Source organism: Balaenoptera borealis (assembly GCF_965194805.1).
Source record: "Balaenoptera borealis genome assembly, chromosome: 7".
Taxonomy (NCBI): Eukaryota; Metazoa; Chordata; class Mammalia; order Artiodactyla; family Balaenopteridae; genus Balaenoptera; species Balaenoptera borealis.
Window position 1 is genome coordinate 27,651,716 of NC_138864.1, and position 20,794 is coordinate 27,672,509.

At 34.1% G+C, this 20,794-nt stretch overlaps 1 protein-coding gene across 2 annotated transcripts in view; it reads left to right on the plus strand.

Moving 5' to 3' along the window:
* Positions 1-19,569, plus strand: part of LOC309632165 (platelet glycoprotein 4-like) — a 42,954-nt gene extending 23,385 nt beyond the window's left edge. The window contains exons 5-10 of one of the 2 annotated variants that reach the window (XM_082399414.1): positions 1,912-2,058; positions 3,919-4,009; positions 15,589-15,776; positions 16,794-16,912; positions 18,562-18,616; positions 19,171-19,569. In XM_082399414.1, the coding sequence (XP_082255540.1) occupies positions 1,983-2,058; positions 3,919-4,009; positions 15,589-15,776; positions 16,794-16,912; positions 18,562-18,612 (525 nt within the window). In that variant the 5' untranslated portion in view covers positions 1,912-1,982 and the 3' untranslated portion in view covers positions 18,613-18,616; positions 19,171-19,569. Of the gene's footprint in view, positions 1-1,911; positions 2,059-3,918; positions 4,010-15,588; positions 15,777-16,793; positions 17,925-18,561; positions 18,617-19,170 lie in introns of those variants that run through there. The other variant, XM_082399413.1, reaches the window with a different exon arrangement.
* The last annotated feature ends 1,225 nt before the right edge of the window (positions 19,570-20,794 follow it).

Below are 20,794 nucleotides of genomic sequence, written 5' to 3' on the forward strand. Positions count from 1 at the left end.
GCAATCTTGGGCTAAATCTGAAGCAAATTCCTCCCTTTGACCTTATTAACCAACACTTTCTAAAAGCTGTATATATTCTCATTTTTAAACCAAAAATTGAGTGATTATGTTCTCTTTTTGAAAGTACATTCTAAGCACAGGCCTCAGTTTGAAGGATTTTTCCCTCAGTGAGTGCCATCTACTGGTATAGTATTGTAAGTACAACCAAGTAAACTAGAATTTGGGTCACAATTATTTTTGCTATGATTTCAACTACTATATATACATAAATCTTCCCGAAAATTAAAGTATTTTAATTTTAAATGTTAATAATATGTAATCTAAGTTTAAAATACAATTATCTAAGAGAAAAGAGTAACTGACTACTAATAGACTGTCCTAGCTGCTGTTTCAGATATTTATATTCTTTGTATGTCTACAGTACTCCAAGAACAGTAAATAATAAAGCTTTGATGAAATTATATTAGAAATAAGGTATTTCTGTCTTTTTGTGAATTCCATTTTTAAAGAGTATGAACAATTAATTAATTTATTTATTCAAAAATATTTACCAAGTACTTACCACATACCAGACACTGCTTGGGGATACAAAACACACATAATACCTATCCTATAGGAATTCACTTTTTTATTATACCTGATTGAAATCAGGTCAGGTTTTCTTTGGTTTGTTTTGGTTTTTACACTTCAGTTTCATGTTTTTTCAGTCTTTACCTTAGTTAGATAACAACAGATATCTACTGTAGCCTTACAAAGCAGACATTCAAATATATGATAGAGCAATGAATAATATACACCCTATTTCATCTCAGTAAATATCTTGTACTTGCAAAAGATTTTTTTCCATAATAATCACCCTTCACCTCATTCCTAAAAAGTAGTTGGTACTTTCCAGGAGCTTAGAACTAATGAGTATACAGTATATGGGGCAGGGATGGAGGGGAACTGATCTCCAAAGTGGAAATGGTATTCCATTAGCTATCTTTAATTCTCATTAAAATACTGGAAATTATGGAAAAGCCAGTACAGGAAAGTCTGTGCACTTTGAACAGTCTTTCTAATATACGGAAACGTGCTCTTACTGTTCCCCTGTTTAAATCTCTCTGCTGTCTCCCCCTGACTCTCAGGATAAAAGCTAAACATTGAAGTACGGGATGCAACCCTTTTATGTTCCAGGTCTTGCCTATTACAGTCGCTTTATTTCCACCACTCTCCTTACTCCTTAAACCAACTATATTGAAACATCTGCATTTCTAAAATTACACCTTGTTCCTACTTCTTACCTAATACATGCTATTTTCTATCCTATTTTACCTAACTAAACTTCTCTTTGTCATTCAGACCACTTATGTGGAATTGTATCTTTTTTTTTTAATTTTTATTGGAGTATGGTTGCTTTACAATGCTGTGTTAGTCTCCACTGCACAAGAAAATGAATCAGCCATACACATACAGATACCCTCCCTTTTGGACTTCCCTCCCATTTAGGTTACCACAGTGCATTAGGAAGAGTTCCTTGTGCTATACAGTAAGTTCCTATCAGTTGTCTATTTTATACATAGTATCAATAATGTATACGTGTCAATCCCAGTCTCCCATCTTGTCCATTATCCCCACCACAACCATCCCAAGCCTGGGTCTATTCCTGTTCTGTGTTTTCCCACAGAATGTGTGTAACCCACTATAATAACACGTATTCCTTCTCCTCTGCTATGCACATCTAAGATTCCTCTTCTCAACTTTGCTAGAGGCTCAGCATTGGCCTACTGATCATTTTAACCTACTTGTTTAGCCTAATTTCTGACATAGTCTATGCACTCAAAGATTATTTGTTGCATGAATGAACAGCATTTGAGACTTAATGTTCACTTGCAACAATTATTTTGAATTTTATTTACTTTTGTTTTTCAGAGTTTGTTATCTAGCCAAGGAAAATATAACCTGGGACTCTGAGACCCACACAGTCTCTTTCCTGCAGCCCAATGGTACCATCTTTGAACCCTCACTATCAGTTGGAACCAAGAATGACAGTTTCACTGTTCTCAATCGGCTGTAGCAGTGAGTAGACAAAGAGCAAAATTATTGGTTTTGAAATCTCTAGAATCCACTGTAATTAATCTCATGATTAGAACTATCATTAGATATTATTTATTTTGTCATTTTTATGAAAATGTGTTCTTATGGCATTATTTTGAATTATGGCCCTTTGGGAAGATGACAAAATCATGTAATAATCAACTGAATTAGAAGACCACTTAAAGTGTATCATTTTAAAAAGTAGGATTTAACTTTGAAAGTCTCCAGAGAAATGTAATCATTCAGAGATGAAGAAACAAAAACAATACACTTTTAGTCCTGGCAAGATTTGGCAGTCATTTTAAAGATATAGTTGACAACTCTTTTATTAAGCTTAATTCTAGTATTTTCCATTTACTTGTTAAAAATCTGATACTGCAATTGGTGTCTTAAACCGTGATTTCTTTTTTGGAGACTGCACCCCATCTCTATCCAAATGTATTTATCCAAGGAGTACTCAATTTACTTATCAAAAGATCAAGCTCTTCTATGTTTCAAAAGAGAACTTTGAAAGAACTATTGTGGGGCTATAAGGACCCATTCTTGAACTCGATTCCACACCCTATTACTACTACAGTTGGTGTGTTTTACCCTGTGAGTACCAAATATGAATGTCGATATTGTTAGACTTTAACTGGATAAATATGATGGCATTGGCAATTCATAATTGTATTATTTAGTGTGTATTTCTGATCAGGGAATACATATTCTAATTACTTAAAAGTCTCTCTCTCACATGAATTCAGCTATCCTAGTCGGGAAAATTTACATATCTGAATTTAACAATTAAAATTAAGAAGCTGACATTTAATCAAGTTTCCATTCTTTGACAAATACATAAATTGTCTAAAATTATATTGTAAGCTGGTAAGGCTTTGAATACAGTTTTGGCTTTGATTTCCTATCTATAAATAATCAAGCTTAATGCCATATTTTTGTGTTAAATATATTTATCATATCATTCCTCCTTCTCTAGACCTTTTACAAATTTGTTTTAATGTAAACTTAAAAGTTACCCAAAATTTACATGAGAATGATAACTCAGCAATGTCATATGTTCATAAAATTAGTTGATATGAACTCCTAGTAATCTACAAATGTCATGAAATGGCAGGAAATTTAAAAAAATGTGAACTTGGTGATGTATTTAGTTATAGCTTAACATTTTGAGTCACGAATAGAACAAGATGACAATTGAACTGAAAAATTGAATATGATTTCACTTGGCACTATATGAGATATTAGTTATATTTTCCAATTCGTTGTTATTCTATTTTAGATGGTTTTTAGGATTGTAAACTTATATATCAATTAAATATAAGTATAGAAAGCCTTGAGGAATACTGAATTCAGTTACTATTATTTAACTCAAATACTCTTCTTTCCTTGGCTAATTCTGTTTTTAATTCTATGTACCTAATCTTTAGTAACCACTTATTAGAGATCATAACATTGAGAAAACTTCTAGAAATCTGTCATTGTTCTCATAGGTTTTGTTCACTATCCCCTCACCTCAATATAATAGGAGTAGTGATCACAATGGCCTTTCTGGCTTAATTACGACAAAGAGTGCTGGAGTTCGATCACGTCAGATTCTGATAATTGTTTTCTTCCTTTGTCTCAGCATCTACAGCTATTTCTAGGCACCTTTAACATTCTGTCTTTTTAAAATGTGAAAGACCAATAATTTAAAAACTTCATTGCATATATATTTCAAATCACATAAAATAATTATGAACAACCAGTGTTTGAGAAATGCAAAAGTGAGTTAATTACATCTTTTATAACTTGGAAAATATGGCTTGTTCTAGAAGTAATTTTTTCTTGTACATATCTTTTCAGACCACAATACTTCAGATGGAGTTTATAAAGTTTTCAATGGAAAAGACGACATAAGCAATATTGCCATAATTGACACATTTAAAGGCAAAAAGTAAGTATTCACACAAGGTGTGTGTGTGTCACTAGGATACTCTAAGTCAGGCAAGAAACTTATTTAACAACTGGTAAGGCACAGGCACCAACCTATGGAACAGACCTGCCTGTATCTCAGCCCTAGAAACTCCCGTTCTGCCAGGCGTTAACCCTTTAGCTGTGACGACTGGTCACACTAGTGCATAGGTGCTGAGTACCAACCCCACTTGAGGGTTGACCTTTATGCACAGGGTCTCTCACATAAAGAAATCTAAAGGGACTACTTCCGTCTCTGCTGCATAACCAGCGTTATTGTGCACTCATACAATTACATAACTGCAGATGAAAAGGAAGAAAGTCAATATGTCAACTTATCATCCAACAGGTAGGAAAATACAACTTACTGTTGTTTTATTTCTTTACTGAGCATGAAATATAAAAATTGTTCATTCCAGGGACATGACTAAATATGTCTATAAAGATAGAAGCTTAATGAATCTATGCCAATGTTTTCATGACTTTCCCCTTCAAAATTTTCTTGAAATAATTTTATATATTGATAACTCAGCTTTTTAAAGCTTTATCAATATGAAAATGGAATTACTATTTCCTGCTCTAACACTGACATATTAAACTTGATAAAGAGCACGCCTCCTGTGAAGTAGCAGTAGAATGAGAAACATTCATATAGCCATGATTTCCTACTTTTCCCTAGCTCCTGACTGTTTATCTGGAGACACCTAATTCATATGTCTAAAATAGGAAGAACCCCAATAAATATCAAGGAAAAAGCCTTTTCTCCTCAAAGTTAAAATGAGTTTTACATCAGTGATTTCCTGATGAAGAATAAAGTAATCAAAATCAAAAGAGATGAAATCTTTTTATTAATTAAGTAACCATTACCTCACATTGAGTTCCTATCTAAAATTTGCATAAAACAGTTAAATACTCACTCATGTAATCCTTTTTCTTCTACAGAGTCCATAGTCACATATTTTTTATAGAAAATTCTAATGGAGGAAAACAAACACTTCTAAATGCTCATTTTAGGGGATATCATATATGTGTTTGTATAGTGAGGAAGGTGAGCATTTCTTCCATTTCAATATTACAGAGAGGTTTTGAGGAGAGTTACTATATGCTCCTAATTGGAGTAAGAATTTCACATGAGTTTAAGATTATGATAAGGTTAATTTAACTGACCACGGCAAGACTGAACATGATTAATAGATAATTTTGTTTAAAAAAGAAGCAACATCTTGCCTTGACATCTTACTGGATGGTATGTTAGGAGTTTGAAAAACCTGCTTTCCATCATCAAAAAGTGGCAAACTATCTCTACTGTTATATGTAAATATATCAGGAAACAATACAAACATCTTAAATAGATACCAGAGTATAAATTAATAAACTTTGTCCTACTTTAATGCCAGTTCATGCAAGAGTTAAAAGAGGGGAAAAGTATAAATTGATTATCTGCATGTTTCCAATCGCTATTGATCAAATATCTGCTTCTTTCTGTCCTCCTCCACACTCCCCTCTTCTCCCTCATACTGAGTTTGCATCAGTTATCCACTTAATATTTTCCTCCTATTCAGTTCAACACTCAACATACTATGATACAATCCACTTCTCCCATTGCAACAAAAAAAAAAACTTAACCTTAAGTAGAGATCTAAATTTCTGATAAATATTTCTCAAAATTTTTTTGAAGAACTCTGGCTGCTCCAAATTGTTTCTAACTAACAACATTTGGCAGTTTTTTATTTTATAATTTGGCCACTTAATGGTAACAGGCACTTCATTTATCTCAACAAGATGAAAACTTCAAACAAAACATAGACCAAATGATTTAGAATATTTCTTAAACTTAGCATTTGTCACATCTAGTCTAATCAATATTTATTATTTTAGCAGAAGTACTGAATCATAATAGACAAAGTAATGTGAGATGGTGTTCTTGGAATGAGAATGTTCATTTCCTTTTCTTTTTTTTTTGTATTCCTAAGGCATGTCTCTTAGTGGGCAAGCTATTTTTACATCATTAGTGGTACAGGTAAGGGCATTTGTTTTGTGGTAATAATCAGTGAAATCACCTCCTTTCTCCCACAAATCCACCATCGTACCTGCAATGTTCTGGAGGGGTATGCATTTACCTGTCTTTATATCCCTACAGCATAATTCAGAATCTCTGTTCTTATACAGGCTTAGTAAATGTCTGTCTAATGTGACTGAATTTCTCAAGATTCACCACTGAGGATAAACCTTTACTGCATTCCTAGGGAAATGTTTGCTTTGTAAAAACTTTACTTAATTAACTGCCTTCCTGGCCACAGAAGTCAGGGGTTAGAAAAACTTAGAGTAGTAGTTACTGTTCACATGTTTTGTATATACTGTGTAGATAATAATTTAAAACTGAAAGAATTTAAAAATCAATATAATTACAAAAGGTAAAACATACATCCAAGGGGAGGTTTCAATATGAAGTAGAATCAGTGAACTTGCAAGTAGAGCCATCTATTTTGAATAAGATGATCAGAATTACAGAGAAAAGAACAACAGAAGCAACAAAAACAAGATTACATATGTACTAACCAATGTACTAACCATGAAAAATGTATGCACAAATGAACGTTCTGAATTAGAGTTGGGAAGAAAGAAGGTGCTATGAACTTAGATTTAAAGTATAGTTAGATCCAACTTATTATTCTCCTTGAAGAAAAGCAAAGTACACATATGCCTATTAGTTTAAGAATTAAGGTTTAAAAAGCAAGGGGAATCAAGATGAGGTAATTAAAATCAGAGGTGAGCTTTCAGCTACTAAGAAATATCAATAGAAGCAGAGCATAATGTTTACAAAGCTGGTGAGGCAATACTTTATAGGAAAGTATATAATGAAGATAAAAAATATTAAAACAAAGTTATGTTAAAGGTAGGGAATAAAAAGGAAACACAGGGAATGTTCATTTTCACAAAGGTATTGGTGAATTTTGCATGTTTAATTTTGTTAACACTCTTTTAGAAAAAAAAAAAAAAAAACAGCAAAACCACTGTTGAGTTTGATTTGTAGAGCTTTGAGCCATGGGGATGGGTGAAGAAATTCCTTTCCAAGTGATGCATTTCTGTGAATAAACTGTCAGGTGTCCCAATACCACTAACTTTAGTAATTTCCTAAGAATAAACATCAATCTTTTGATACAGAGAGAAATATACTGTGCTTCTTTTAAATAGTATTCTTTATGAGTTTAAAAAATGTATTTAAAAACTTTGTCCAAAACTAAGAAGTAGTGAAGTTTTAAAACAGGAATTGGAGGATTCATTAATGACCATAATATAAATACATGAGCAACAGGCATGAAGTTAAAAGTATCTAAGAGGAAAATAGAAGTAAAACAAACTAGGAGTGGAGGTAGTTTGGACAGGCCAGGGACTCAGACAAAATCTGTGTGAGAGAGACTGTTGGTTATGGCACTAGGAAAAGAGACTGATGAAATGGAAGAATTCCAACATTTTTATTATGATTTAGAAGTACTTCCTATACCTTCTTCAATAAGCTTAAAGAGACATAAAATGAAAATACTGATTTACATTTGAATGTATTTAAAAAAAAAAGAGTCCTGTTAGTATCCACTATCTTAGGGTCATGGCCCATGGTAATTTATGGTGTCATTATGACATAATCTTTGATGATATTTCAGATGATTTTTAAGGCTTTTCGATGTATGATTTTCCTTTAATGGCTAAGATGTTGGGAAGGCAGCTGTAGACAATGCCCATTTAAGGACCTATCTTGGGAGTTTAAGTTAACTTTCAGTATCCTATTATCTCAATGTCAGGATCAAGTTCACTGTGATATTCTGTTATATTTCACTTAACACAAGAGTATAAGTGAAATGTAAGAAGATTCCAAGGTTGGTGCAGTTACAAGAAAAAGAGTGTGGTATTTATAACTAAAGGATGGGTCTTACTGTTTTGAACAAACACATTCAGTGGTGGCTCATTTTACTGATATTCATTTGTGGAGTAAATGGAGGAATTATCTAGTTATTTCTTCTTATATCCAGTGTGTGCCATGGATCTTAACAATTGTAGAGGTTCAATAAACTCAAAAAATGCCTTTTTTATTTTGATGTATACATTTTCAAACTATTTGCATGAAATTCTGTTTAGTGAGAGAACTTCAATAAATGATTTAAAAACATTAATCAGCCATAAGGTTAGGTGAATGAATCACAACCGAAAGTAAGAACAACATTTACCAAAAGAACTTGTAAAGGAAGCTCAAGGTAAGGAAATCGCCACTCTAGTGATTGGGTAGAAAAACACAATCACAGTTTTAACAACATGTGATTTTGCCATTTTTTTTTTTAAACTTTCATTTATTTTTAAGGAGTGGGAAAATTTAATACAAAATTGAATACCATTGAATATGTACAGTATACAGACTTGCTGAATATGGTAGCAGCTAGTAACCTGTCACTATTAAGCACCTGAAATGTGACTAGTACAAACTGAAATGTGTTATAAGTATAAAGATCTTTAGATTTTGTTAATTTTTATATTGATTATATGTTAAAATGATATTATTTTGGATATACTGGGTTAAATAAAATATAACTGATATTTTTATCAGTTTTAAATGTGACTACTGGAGGATTTAAAAATTACATGTATACAAATTCCTGGACTGATTGGCTGGTAAGATTGCAGGATAGGACGTGAGCTCACCCCTTCTTTCAAAAACACCCAAATCACAACTGCTGAACAACCATCAACCAAAAAAAAAACCAAAACATTAGAAACTTCCAAAAAAGATACCCTATATCCACAGACAAAGAAGAAGCCACAACAAGATGGTAGGAGGGGCACAACTGCTATAAAACTGAATCCCATACCTGCCAGGTGGGCAACCCACAAACTGGAAAATAATAATACCAGAGAAGTTCTCCCTCAGGATTGAAAGTCCTGAGCCCCACACCAGGCTTCCCAGCCTGGGGGTCTGGCAAAGGGAGGAGGAGCCCCCAGAGAATCTGGCTTTGAAGGGCCACGGTGTTTGATTGCAGGAATTCCACAGCACTGGGGGAAACAGAAGCTCCACTCTTGGAGGGCACACACAAGGTCCCAGGCACACCAGGACCCACAGAAAAAAGCAGTGACATCATACGACTCTGGGCCAGACCTACCTGTTAGTATTGGAGGGCCTCCTGCTGAGGTGGGGGGCAGCTGTGGCTCATGGTGGAAACAAAGACACTGGCAGTGACAATTCTGGTGAGTACTCATTGGCATGAGCCCTCCTGGAGGCCGCCATTTCCTCCCCAAGACCTAACCTGACCCAACAGCCTGTAAGCTCCAGTGCTGGGACGCCTCAGGCAAAACAATGAAGAAGGCGGGAACACAGCCACATCCATCAGCAGACAGGCTGCTTAACGTCTTCATGAGCATGGCCCTGCCCACCAGAGGGACAAAACCCAGCTCAACCCACCAGTGGGCAGGAACAAGACCTTTCCACCAGGAAGCCTGCATAAGCCTCTTAGACAGCCTCATCCACCAAGGGGCAGAGAGCAGAAGCAAGAAGAACTACAATCCTGCATCCTGCAGAATGGAAATTGCAATCACAGAAAATTAGACAAATGAAATGGCAGAGAAGTATGTCCCAGATGAAGGGACAAGATAAAATCCCAGAAGAACAACTAAGTGAAATGGAGATAGGCAATCTACCCAAAAAAGAATTCAGAGTAGTGACGGTGAACATGATCCAATATCTTGGCAAAAGAATTGAGGCACAGATCAAGAAGATGCAAGAAATGTTTAACAAAGAACTAGAAGAACTAAAGAACAAACAAACAGAGATGAACAATACAATAACTGAAATGAAAAATACACTAGAAGGGGGCTTCCCTGGTGGCATAGTGGTTGAGAATCTGCCTGCCAATGCAGGGGACACGGGTTCGAGCCATGGTCTGGGAGGATCCCACATGCCATGGACCAACTAGGCCCGTGAGCCACAACTGCTGAGCCTGCGCGTCTGGAGCCTGTGCTCTGCAACAAGAGAGGCCGTGATAGTGAGAGGCCCACGCACCGTGATGAAGAGTGGCCCCCGCTGGCCGCAACTAGAGAAGGCCCTCGCACAGAAATGAAGACCCAACACAGCCAAAAATAAATGAATAAATAAATTAATTTTAAAAAAAAATACACTAGAAGGAATGAATAGCAGAGTAACTGAGGGAGAAGAACGGATAAGTGAGCTGGAAGACAGAATGGTGGAAATCACTGCTGCAGAACAGAATAAAGAAAAAAGAATGAAAAGAAATGAAGACAGTTTAAGAGACCTCTGAGACAACATTAAACACACCAACGTTCGCACTATAGTAGTCTCAGAAGGAGAAGAGAGAGAGAAAGGACCCAAAAAATTACTGGAAGAGATAATAGCTGGAAACTTCCCTAACACAGGAAAGGAAACAGTCACCCAAGTACAGGAAGCACAGAGTCCCAGGCAGGATAAACCCAAGGAGGAACATGCTGAGACACATAGTAATCAAACTGACAAAAATTAAAGACAAAGAAAAAATATTAAAAGCAACAAGGGGAAAACAACACATAACATACAAGGTAACTCCCATAAGATTATCAGCTGATTTCTCAGCAGAAACTGATTCAGCTGATTTCTCTGCAGGCCAGAAAGGAGTGGCATGACATATTTAAAGTGATAAAAGGGAAGAACCTACAACCAAGAATACTCCACCCAACAAGGCTCACATTGAGATGCAAGAGAGAAATCAAAAGCTTTACAGACAAGCAAAAGCTAAGAGAATTCAGCATCACCAGACCAGCTTTGCAACAAATGCTAAAGGAAAGTCTCTAAGCAGAATAGAAAAGGCCACTACTAGAAACAAGAAATAAATATCGAAAAGCTCACTAATAAAGGCAAACATAAAGTCAAGGTAGGAAATCATCTGCACACAAATATGATATCAAAACCAGCAATTGTGAGAAGAGGAGAGCACAAATGCAGGATATGGGAAATGCATTTGAAATTAAAAGACTAGTAACTTAAAACAACCTTGTTTATATATAGACTGCTATATCAAATCCTCACAGTAATCGCAAACCAAAAATCTACAATGGATACACACACATAAAAGAAAAAGGAATCCAACACAACACTAAAGTTAGCCATCAAATCACGAGAAAAGAGAACAAAAGAGGAAGGAAGAAAAAGACCTACAAAAACGAATCCAAAACAATTTAAAAAATGGCAATAGGAACATAGATATCGATAATTACCTTAAATGTAAATGGAATAAATGCTCCAACCAAAAGACATAGACTGGCTGAATGGATACAAAAACAAGAATTGTATATGTGCTGTCTACAAGAAACCCATTTCAGATCTAGGGACACATACAGACTGAAAAGAGAGGATGGAAAAGGATATTCCATGCAAATGGAAATCAAAAGAAAGGTGGAGTAGCAATACTCATATCAGACAAAATAGACGTTAAAGACTGTTACAAAAGACAAGGAAGGACACTACATAATGATCAAGGGATCAATCCAAGAAGATATAACAATTGTAAATATCTATGCACCCAAAATAGGAGCACCCTAATATATAAGGCAAATACTAACAGCCATAAAAGGAGAAATCGACAGTAACACAGTAATAGTGCGGGACTTTAATACCCCACATTCATCAATGGACAGATCATCCAGACAGAAGACCAAAGGAAACACAGACTTTAAAACACAAATTAGACCAGATGGACTTAATTGATATTTAGAGAGCATTCCATCCAAAAGCAGCAGAATATACTGTTCCAAGTGCACATGGAACATTTTCCAGGATTGATCACACATTGGGCCACAAAATGAGCCTTGGTAAATTTAAGAAAACTGATACCATATCAAACATCTTTTCCAACCACAATGCTAGGAGATTAGAAATCAACTATAATAATAAAAAAAAAACTGTAAAAAAACACAGTTTGAGGCTAAACGACGTGCTACTAAACAACCAATGGATCACTGAAGAAATCAAAGAGGAAATTAAAAAATACCTAGAGACAAATGAAAATGAAAACCTGACAATCCAAAACCTATGGGATGCAGCAAAAGCAGTTCTAAGAGGGAAGTTTATAGCAATACAATCTTACCTCAGGAAACAAGAAAAATCTCAAATAAACAACCTAACCTTACACCTAAAGCAGTTGGAGAAAGAAGAATAAACAAAACCTGAAGTTAGTAGAAGGAAAGAAGTCATAAAAATCAGAGCAGAAATAAATGAAATAGAAATGAAGAAAACGATAGAAAAGATCAATAAAACTATAAGTTGGTTCTTTGAAAAAGTAAACAAAATTGATAAACCTTTAGCCAGACTCATAAAGTAAAAAAAGGGAGAGGGCTCAAATCAATAAAATTAGAAGTGAAAAAAGAGAGAAGTTACAGCAAACACCACAGAAATACAAAGAATTATAAGAGACAACTACAAGCAAATATATGTCACTAATTGGACAACCTGGAAGAAATGGACAAATTCTTAGAAGGGTACAGTCTCCCAAGACTGAACCAAAAAGAAATAGAAAATATGAAAAGACCAATCACAAGTACTGAAATTGAAACTGTGATTAAAAACTCCCAACAAACAAAAGTCCGGGATCAGATGACTTCACAGGCGAATTCTATCAAACATTTAGAGAAGAGTTAACACCTCTCCTTCTCAAACTATTCAAAAAGTTGCAGAGGAAGGAATACTCCCAAACTCATTCTATGAGGATACCATCACCCTGATACTAAAACCAGACAAAGACACCACAAAAAAAGAAAATTACAGGCCAATATCACTGATGAACATAGACACAAAATTCCTAAACAAAACACAAGCAAACCAAATCCAACAATACATTAAAAGGACAACACAGCATGCTAAAGTGGGAGTTATCCCAGGGATGCAAGGATTTTTCAATATCCGCAAATCAATCTGTGTGATATACCATGTTAACAAATGGAAGAATAAAAGCCATATGATCATCTCAACAGATGCAGAAAAAGCTTTTGACAAAATTCAACAACCATTTATGATAAAAACCTCTCCAGGAAGTGGCTATAGAGGTAACCTATCTGAACATAATAAAGGCTATATATGACAAAAATACAGTTAACATCATACTCAATGGTGAAAAGATGAAAGCATTTCCTCTAAGATCAGGAACAAGACAAGGATGTCCACTCTTGCCACTGTTATTCAACATAGTTGTGGAAGTCCTAGTCATGGCAATCAGAGAAGAAAAAGAAATAAAAGGAACCCAAATTGGAAAAGAAGAAGTAAAACTGTCACTGTTTGCAGATGACATGACACTACACATAAAAAATCCTAAAGATGCTACCAGAAAACTACTAGAGCTCATCAATGAATCTGGTAAAGTTGCAAGATACAAAATTAATACACAGAAATCTCTTGCATTTCTATACACTAACAAGGAAAGATCAGAAAGAGAAATTAAGGAAACAATGCCATTTACCACTGCATCAAAAAGAATAAAATACCTAGGAATAAACCCACTGAAGGAGACAAAAGACCTATACTCTGAAACTATAAGATGCTGATGAAAGAAACTGAAGATGACACAAACCGATGGAAAGATATACCATGTTCTTGTATTCAAAGAACAAATATTGTCAAAATGACTATACTACATAAGGGAATCTACAGATTCAATGCAATCTCTATCAAATTGCCAATGGCATTTTTCACAAAACTAGAACAAAAATTTCAAAATGTGTATGGAGACACAGAAGACCCTGAGTAGCCAAAGAAATCTTGAGAAAGAAAAATGAAGCTGGAGGATCAGGCTCCCTGACTTCAGGCTACACTACAAAGCTACAGTCATCAAAACAGTATGGTACTGGCACAAAAACAGAAATATTGATCAATGGAACAGGCTAAAAAGCCCAGAAATAAACCCACACACCTGTGGTCAATTAATCTACGACAAAGGAAGCAAGACTGTACAATGGAGAAAAGACAGTATCTTCAATAAATAGTGCTGGGAAAACTGGACAGCTACATGTTAAAAAAAAAAAAATGAAATTAGAGCATCCTTTAACACCATAGACAAAAATAAACTCAAAATGGATTAAAGACCTAAATGTAAGACTGGATACTATAAAACTCTCAGAGGAAAACATAGGCAGAACACTCTCTGATGTAAATTACAGCAATATCTTTTCTGAGCCATCTCCTACAGTAATGGAAATAACAAGACAAATCCTAACTGAACTCAGAAGCTTTTGCACAGCAAAGTAAACCACAAACAAAATGAAAAGACACCTCACAGAATGGGAGAAGATATTTGCAAACAATGCAACCAACAAGGGATTCATGTCCAAAATCTTCAACAGCTCATGCAGCTCAAAAAAACAAACAACCCAATCAAAAATTGGGCAGAAGATCTAAATAGACATTTCTCCAAAGAAGACGTACAGATGCAAGAGGCACATCAAAAGATGCTCAACATCGCCAATTATTAGAGAAATGCAAATCAAAACTACAATGAGATATCACCTCACACTGATAAGAATGGCCATCATCAAAATATCCACAAATAAAGCCTGGGGAAGTTGTGGAGAAAAGGAAATCTTCCTACATTCTTTGTTGGAATGTAAACTGGTACAGCCACAATGGAGAACAGTATGGAGGTTCCTTAAGAAACTAAAAATAAAGCCACCATATGATCCAGCAATCCCACTCCTGGGCATATATCCGGAGAAAAACGTGGTTCGAAAGGATACATGAACCCCAATGTTCATTGCAGCACTGTTGACAATAGCCAAGACATGGAAGCAACCTAAATGTCCATGGACAGATGAATGGATAAAGAAGATGTGGCACATATATACAATGGAATATTACTCGGCCATTAGAAAGTATGAAATAATGACATTTGCAGCAACATGGATGGACTTGGAGATTATCATACTAAGTGAAGTAAGTCAGACAGATAAAGACAAATACCATGTGATATTGCTTATATGTAGAATCTAAAAAAAATGATACAAATGAACTTATTTATGAAACAGAAACAGACTCACAGCTTAGACAACAAATTTAGGGGTTATGGTGGACACGTAGTAAACGATGGAGCGTAGGAGACATAAACACCCACATGCGCGCACCCCAGCAAGTGAGCAGCCTTTCTCTCCAGGATTAAGCTTTGGAAGATTGAAACTTTATGTTTATTTCATTTAAACTGGGCACAAATAAAGGATTTGAGGGAGTCATATAAATATTTAGTCCATAGAGGAAACTAACTATGAGAAAAGTCTTCAATATAAATACTCTCTGGTAGTTCATAAGCAAAAAATAATCTCAGGAGCTTTTGAAAACAAAGACAAGAATAGCTCATACTCAAGTACTGAGTTCTGCTATGCCTTAAAATTTCCCAAGATTTTTTTTCCCTAAGATTTGAGTCTGAATTCTAACAAGATTATATCTAATTTTTGTAAGTTAAAGCAATAATATAAATTTAAAAATAGGAAAAAATGGATCTCCAGAATGAAGTTCAGTTTCCCAGAATGAAGCTCTTTCTTATCTGTGTTTAGGTCATTCTATGCTGTGTTTGAAGCCAAAATTGATCTGATAGGAATCCCTGTGTATAGATTCATTTTTCCATCCAGAACTTTTGCATCTCCACTTCAAAATCCAGACAACCATTGTTTCTGCACAGAAAAAATTACCTCCAAAAACTGTACCTTATATGGTGTGCTAGATGTTAGCAAATGCAAAGAAGGTGAGTACAAGTTCTCAGTGTCACTATCCATGGTATAATTTGCATTATTCTTTAAAATGTAAACTTCACCCGGGATTCCTTTCCACCAGAAATTTAAAGTGAGAAAGCAATAAGGGCAGAAAGTTAGGGTGATGGCAGGGTATTTTTGTTCTGATTTTTGTACCGCTTTCAAGCTCCCAGTTGTTTCAGTGTTGCAAAACTTAGTTACTGTTAGGTAAAACCATACTGATATTTCCCTGTGCTACTTTGGATAATATAACTTTAGGTCCTTCACGCATTTTTTAATTGGATTATTTATTTTTTTGAGTTGTGTGAATCCCTTGTATATTTTGGATGTTAATCACTAATGGGATATGTGTTTTGCAAATATTTTCTCCCATCCCATAGGTAGCCTTTTCATTTTTGATGGTTTCCTTTCCTGTGAAGAATCCCTGTGCTCCTTTTAGATTTAGGGTAAAATGAAAATAGTTCCCAGAATACTCTGAGCATCCCAACTTATCCAGCTGACATTTTTCTAACTTTTTCTACCCTAGAAAATGGTAAATAAAAATAAGTATATTTCAGGATGTCTCTGAAACAAGAATTGGCTCAAACATGAAATTTGGAGTCCATCTTATTTTGCTCACCTACTTCATGTTGGAGTTAGTGTGACTAAAGAGAGAAAAACCTCTTGAATAAATTCTCAGTCCATAGACATATTACTGCCTGAAACATGAAGGTATATGGTTGTAACTTTGTGTTCAACAGCTAAGCTTTACATATTTAAAATAAACACCTAAGCAATGAACAACAGACATCAATTGACTGGTTACTAGGAGAAGTTTATATTTTATTTTTGTTCAAAAGTGATTAGATGTTATCATCTTCCCTTACCCTGGCCCTCCAATTAGTATTCAAAGCCAAATTTGCATTTCTTTTTTAACTGAAAAAGCTTTATTTTCAAGGAAATCTTTTCTGAGAGGTATGCGTAATGAGGAAAATGATTTATCCCAATTGTCTGTTAAAACTTGTTTTCAGGAAAACCCATGTACATTTCACTTCCTCATTTTCTACATGCAAGTCCTGAAATTACAGAACCTTTTGAAGGCCTAGATCCAAATGAAGAAGAACATAGTACGTACTTAGATGCTGAACCTGTAAGCAACTACATTATTGATCTGATTGGTTTAATACTGTTTTCTAAAAATGAAGGAAAAATTAAATTATCTAAATTATCTCCATTTTCTCAATCACATTTATTGATCATATTTATTATATCACAATCTTGATAAATTACTTACTTTTATCTCAAAGAAAATTACATTGATCTCTTCCTATTGTTGCTTATGAAATGTCACAGTAATTCTATTTTAGTTTTTTAGCATGTGGAATTTTATAGACCTTTTTAATTGTTCACAGGTCAGGGAAAGCAATGATGGAATGATTCTAATTGGCTTAAAACAATTTGGTATAAATTAGAATTTTATGCTCATTTTATACTTAATTGTAAGCATTGCTTACATGAAGTGACACTGAGATTACAAAGGATTAAAAGAGATTTTATGGGTATATGTGTATTTGAGGCAAGATCTATTATACTTAGCGTCAGGAAAAATCTATTAAATTTCCTATAGTGTAACAGTTTCACCTTTTAATTTATTTTAATATTCTCCTTTTCAAAATTTAAACGACATGCCAGAATTTTAGCAGGCATGTTTCAGTTTAAATAATGATAGAAGTAGTATTATAATTATACTGATGATACACGGGTTCTGGCTGATATATAGTTGAACATGCATAGTTCAGGAATTAAATTGACTATATGAGTTCTAGGTAACAGTATTGTTGTTGTTGTTGTTCATCCTCCAAAACCAGATCAGACAAATATCACAAATCTAACTAAAGCTTAGACACGAGGCTGGGAAAAGGAATTGTGTGTGTGCATGTATACGCATATGCGTAAACATCTGTATATGCACAGGCATATACACATAAAATTTAATTATGGAGAGTTATGTATGTGATATTTAATATGTTCAATTAATTATTTAATAAATTTCATAAGTTTCAAGTAGTACAGTTTCACCTTAGGTTCTACATAACAGTAAAAATAAATTTTGGATTTATAAAAGACTTTTTTTTTAAAGGAAGTTGGTTTTTTAGTTTGTTCTCTTTTTGGATATCTGGATTTACTTTATGATTTGCAAAACAGCTGCAGATCAATATACTGGTTAAGCCAGCAAGAAAAATTGAGTGAGTCTCTTGAACAAGCTTCATTATGATTTTTAGTATTTTCTTGTAAGAATATATCTATGAAAGGAAGGGGAAAGAATATAAAATTTCAACTTCTCTTTGGCTTAATGTCATTAAATAATTATTAAATGCTTGTAACTTTAATTTGTAATTTAGAATTATATATATATTGTATTGAAATGGTATTTACACACATTTTGGAATGAGTATATGGTGGCATTGTTCATTTTGCTAGCTGTCCAAATATTTCCATGGCAATAGTTTCTAGAATTCATATTTTAGTTTCCTAGGCATAATTTGTTGAAAGGGAAAGCATATGCTTAGAAAAAGTTAACCTAATTAGAAATCTGTATTAGAAAGATTTATAAGAGTGAAAGATGTCTGAGAAACAGTCATATTAAAATTTAAATGATTCATTACAGGGAACAAAAATTAGTTGCAAGAGCAACTAATTTCTGAACATTCATTTACACTAGTAATTACTAACATTTCTGTTATACATGTGTAATGTATTAGTATAAATTTTCATAATTATTTTCAATGTATATAACAGAGCATTAAGGGGTCTGAAGCAGAACCATATGATGCCTATTCTTTGGCTTAATGAGGTTAGTATTTTTTAATCTATTAGTCACCAAAAACAGTAAACTTCTTTGTCTATAGAAAAAGCTTTTGATGTTTGAAAATTGAATAATTATGTATAGTATTTGAAGTTGTATGAGTTTCCATTACCCATATGGACAAGTTTATATATTATTAATTATATAGTTAATTATTTTGAGAGAACCAAGCCACACAGAAATGTCAGGATTATGTTAGATTTCAGTGCTTTTATTTTAGAAAGACAAAGTACTTCCTATCATTTAAGATTATTGTCATAATGCATCTATTTAACACTATTTCTTGTCATACTGCCTGTGATGGGAAAGAGTCAGGCAAACGTGAAACTCCAAATAACTCAATGTGAATTTTGAACTGCTAATAAAAGCCAACCAAGTTTATAAAGACCAGGTCTGAGTAGGTATAGGCAGTTTATCTATTACCTGACAAGATATTTTTAGTGTGAATTATGGAACTGATTAGCCACAGAATTAGGAAACGCATTTCATAAGCCTTTAGAGGAAGGAAACTGTTGACCTTTGCCATTTCCCTCTGTCACTAGGAAACATCCTTTGGAAAACTGGAAAATATTTCTGTAAGACCACTGTATTGATCAGTGAAGCCAGTGTATTGAAAACTGCTATATAACATGTTTAAAGGGAAGAGGATTATAGTTCTCTCTCTAAATATTCCACCTTGGCATTTATTACCTTGTTTGACATGCAAAAGGACTTCCATTGGTTTGTCTTACAGATAAAGACGACTAAAATTTATGCAGTGTTTTGAAAAAAGACTGATACATAAGTGGAGGGTTTTGAGTATTTTGCTCCACTAAACTACCCAAATAACGCTAAAAATTGTTAACTTGATTACAGACTGGCACCATTGGGTGATGAGAAGAGAGCAATGTTCATAAATCAAGTGACTGGAAAAATAAACCTCCTTGGTCTGGTAGAAATGATCTTAATGAGTGTTGGTGTGATGTTTACTGCTTTTATGATTTCATACTGTGCAAGCAGATCAAAGTAAAATAAGTAAATATATAACAAAAATTATATACAGCTTCAATAACGTTAGTTTATATATTATCTGTTTTCATTTTGTCAAAAAGAGGTTATAAATTAGGCTGCAAATATTTCTGAACATGTCTAGTCACTAATGTTTTTAATACATTCTTGAAGTTTTGAGATGCTCAATGTAAGTTAAAACATAAATGAAGGCTGAATGAGTAATAAGGCCTATTAATATCAAGCATATCACTATATTACATGTTTATTCTGGGAGGAATGGGCTAAAATATGAAATTGTCACCCTTGAAAAGTTAGAATGTTGCACAAAACTATATATGTGCTAACTTTTCATTTCTTGATTATTTCTAGCTAATTATTTTAGAAATCACAAACAATTAATTTAATACGTCACTGACTAGGAAAGGTTATGTAAAAATGAAAATGGTAGATATTTCGGGAGACTGAAATTTACAAGAGAAAAGAAAATAAAAAGCAAAATTAAATAACCTAGAAATTAATGAGAAATAAAAACTCAGTAAATGATAGAGATAAAATAGGATAAATATGCTATTTTAAAATGAAGATAACATATTAATACAGAAACAGGATTTTAGCATATAGACATGCCATCTAAAATCACGGCGTGCACCCTATATGTTTAATGTGGACGCCCTGATCAATGATTACAATTCATGAACTAAAACTGAATACAACAGTACAAGAAAATAGAATAAAAACAATGTTCAATGCAGGAAAACTGAATTACTCAGAGTTTACAGGAAAAAATCAGGTAAATGTGGACAGTAGGAGTTTTAGCAAAACTGTAGAGGCGGTTCAGGCCTCTGTGTTTTAGACATTACTGCCTGTGGCCCCTTGTACATAGAGGAATGACTGTCTGACCTTATCTCCCCTAAATGGAAGCCTTTCTTTAATAATCATACGTGGCATACGTATGGCCTGAGGGGAGTAATTTTCCACTTAACCATAGTTTCCATCCGCCCTCCCTTCCCTGGAACCTCAAAAAATATATACAGTCAAAATAAAAGCAATATACTTAGTATGAAAATCACAACTTCAAAACAAGTCTTCTTACCCTACTTCCAATCAGATTGCTGACTGTAAGCTGTCTTATACAGAAGTTCTGGAGCTGCCACTGATAATTACTGAGCTTCTGTT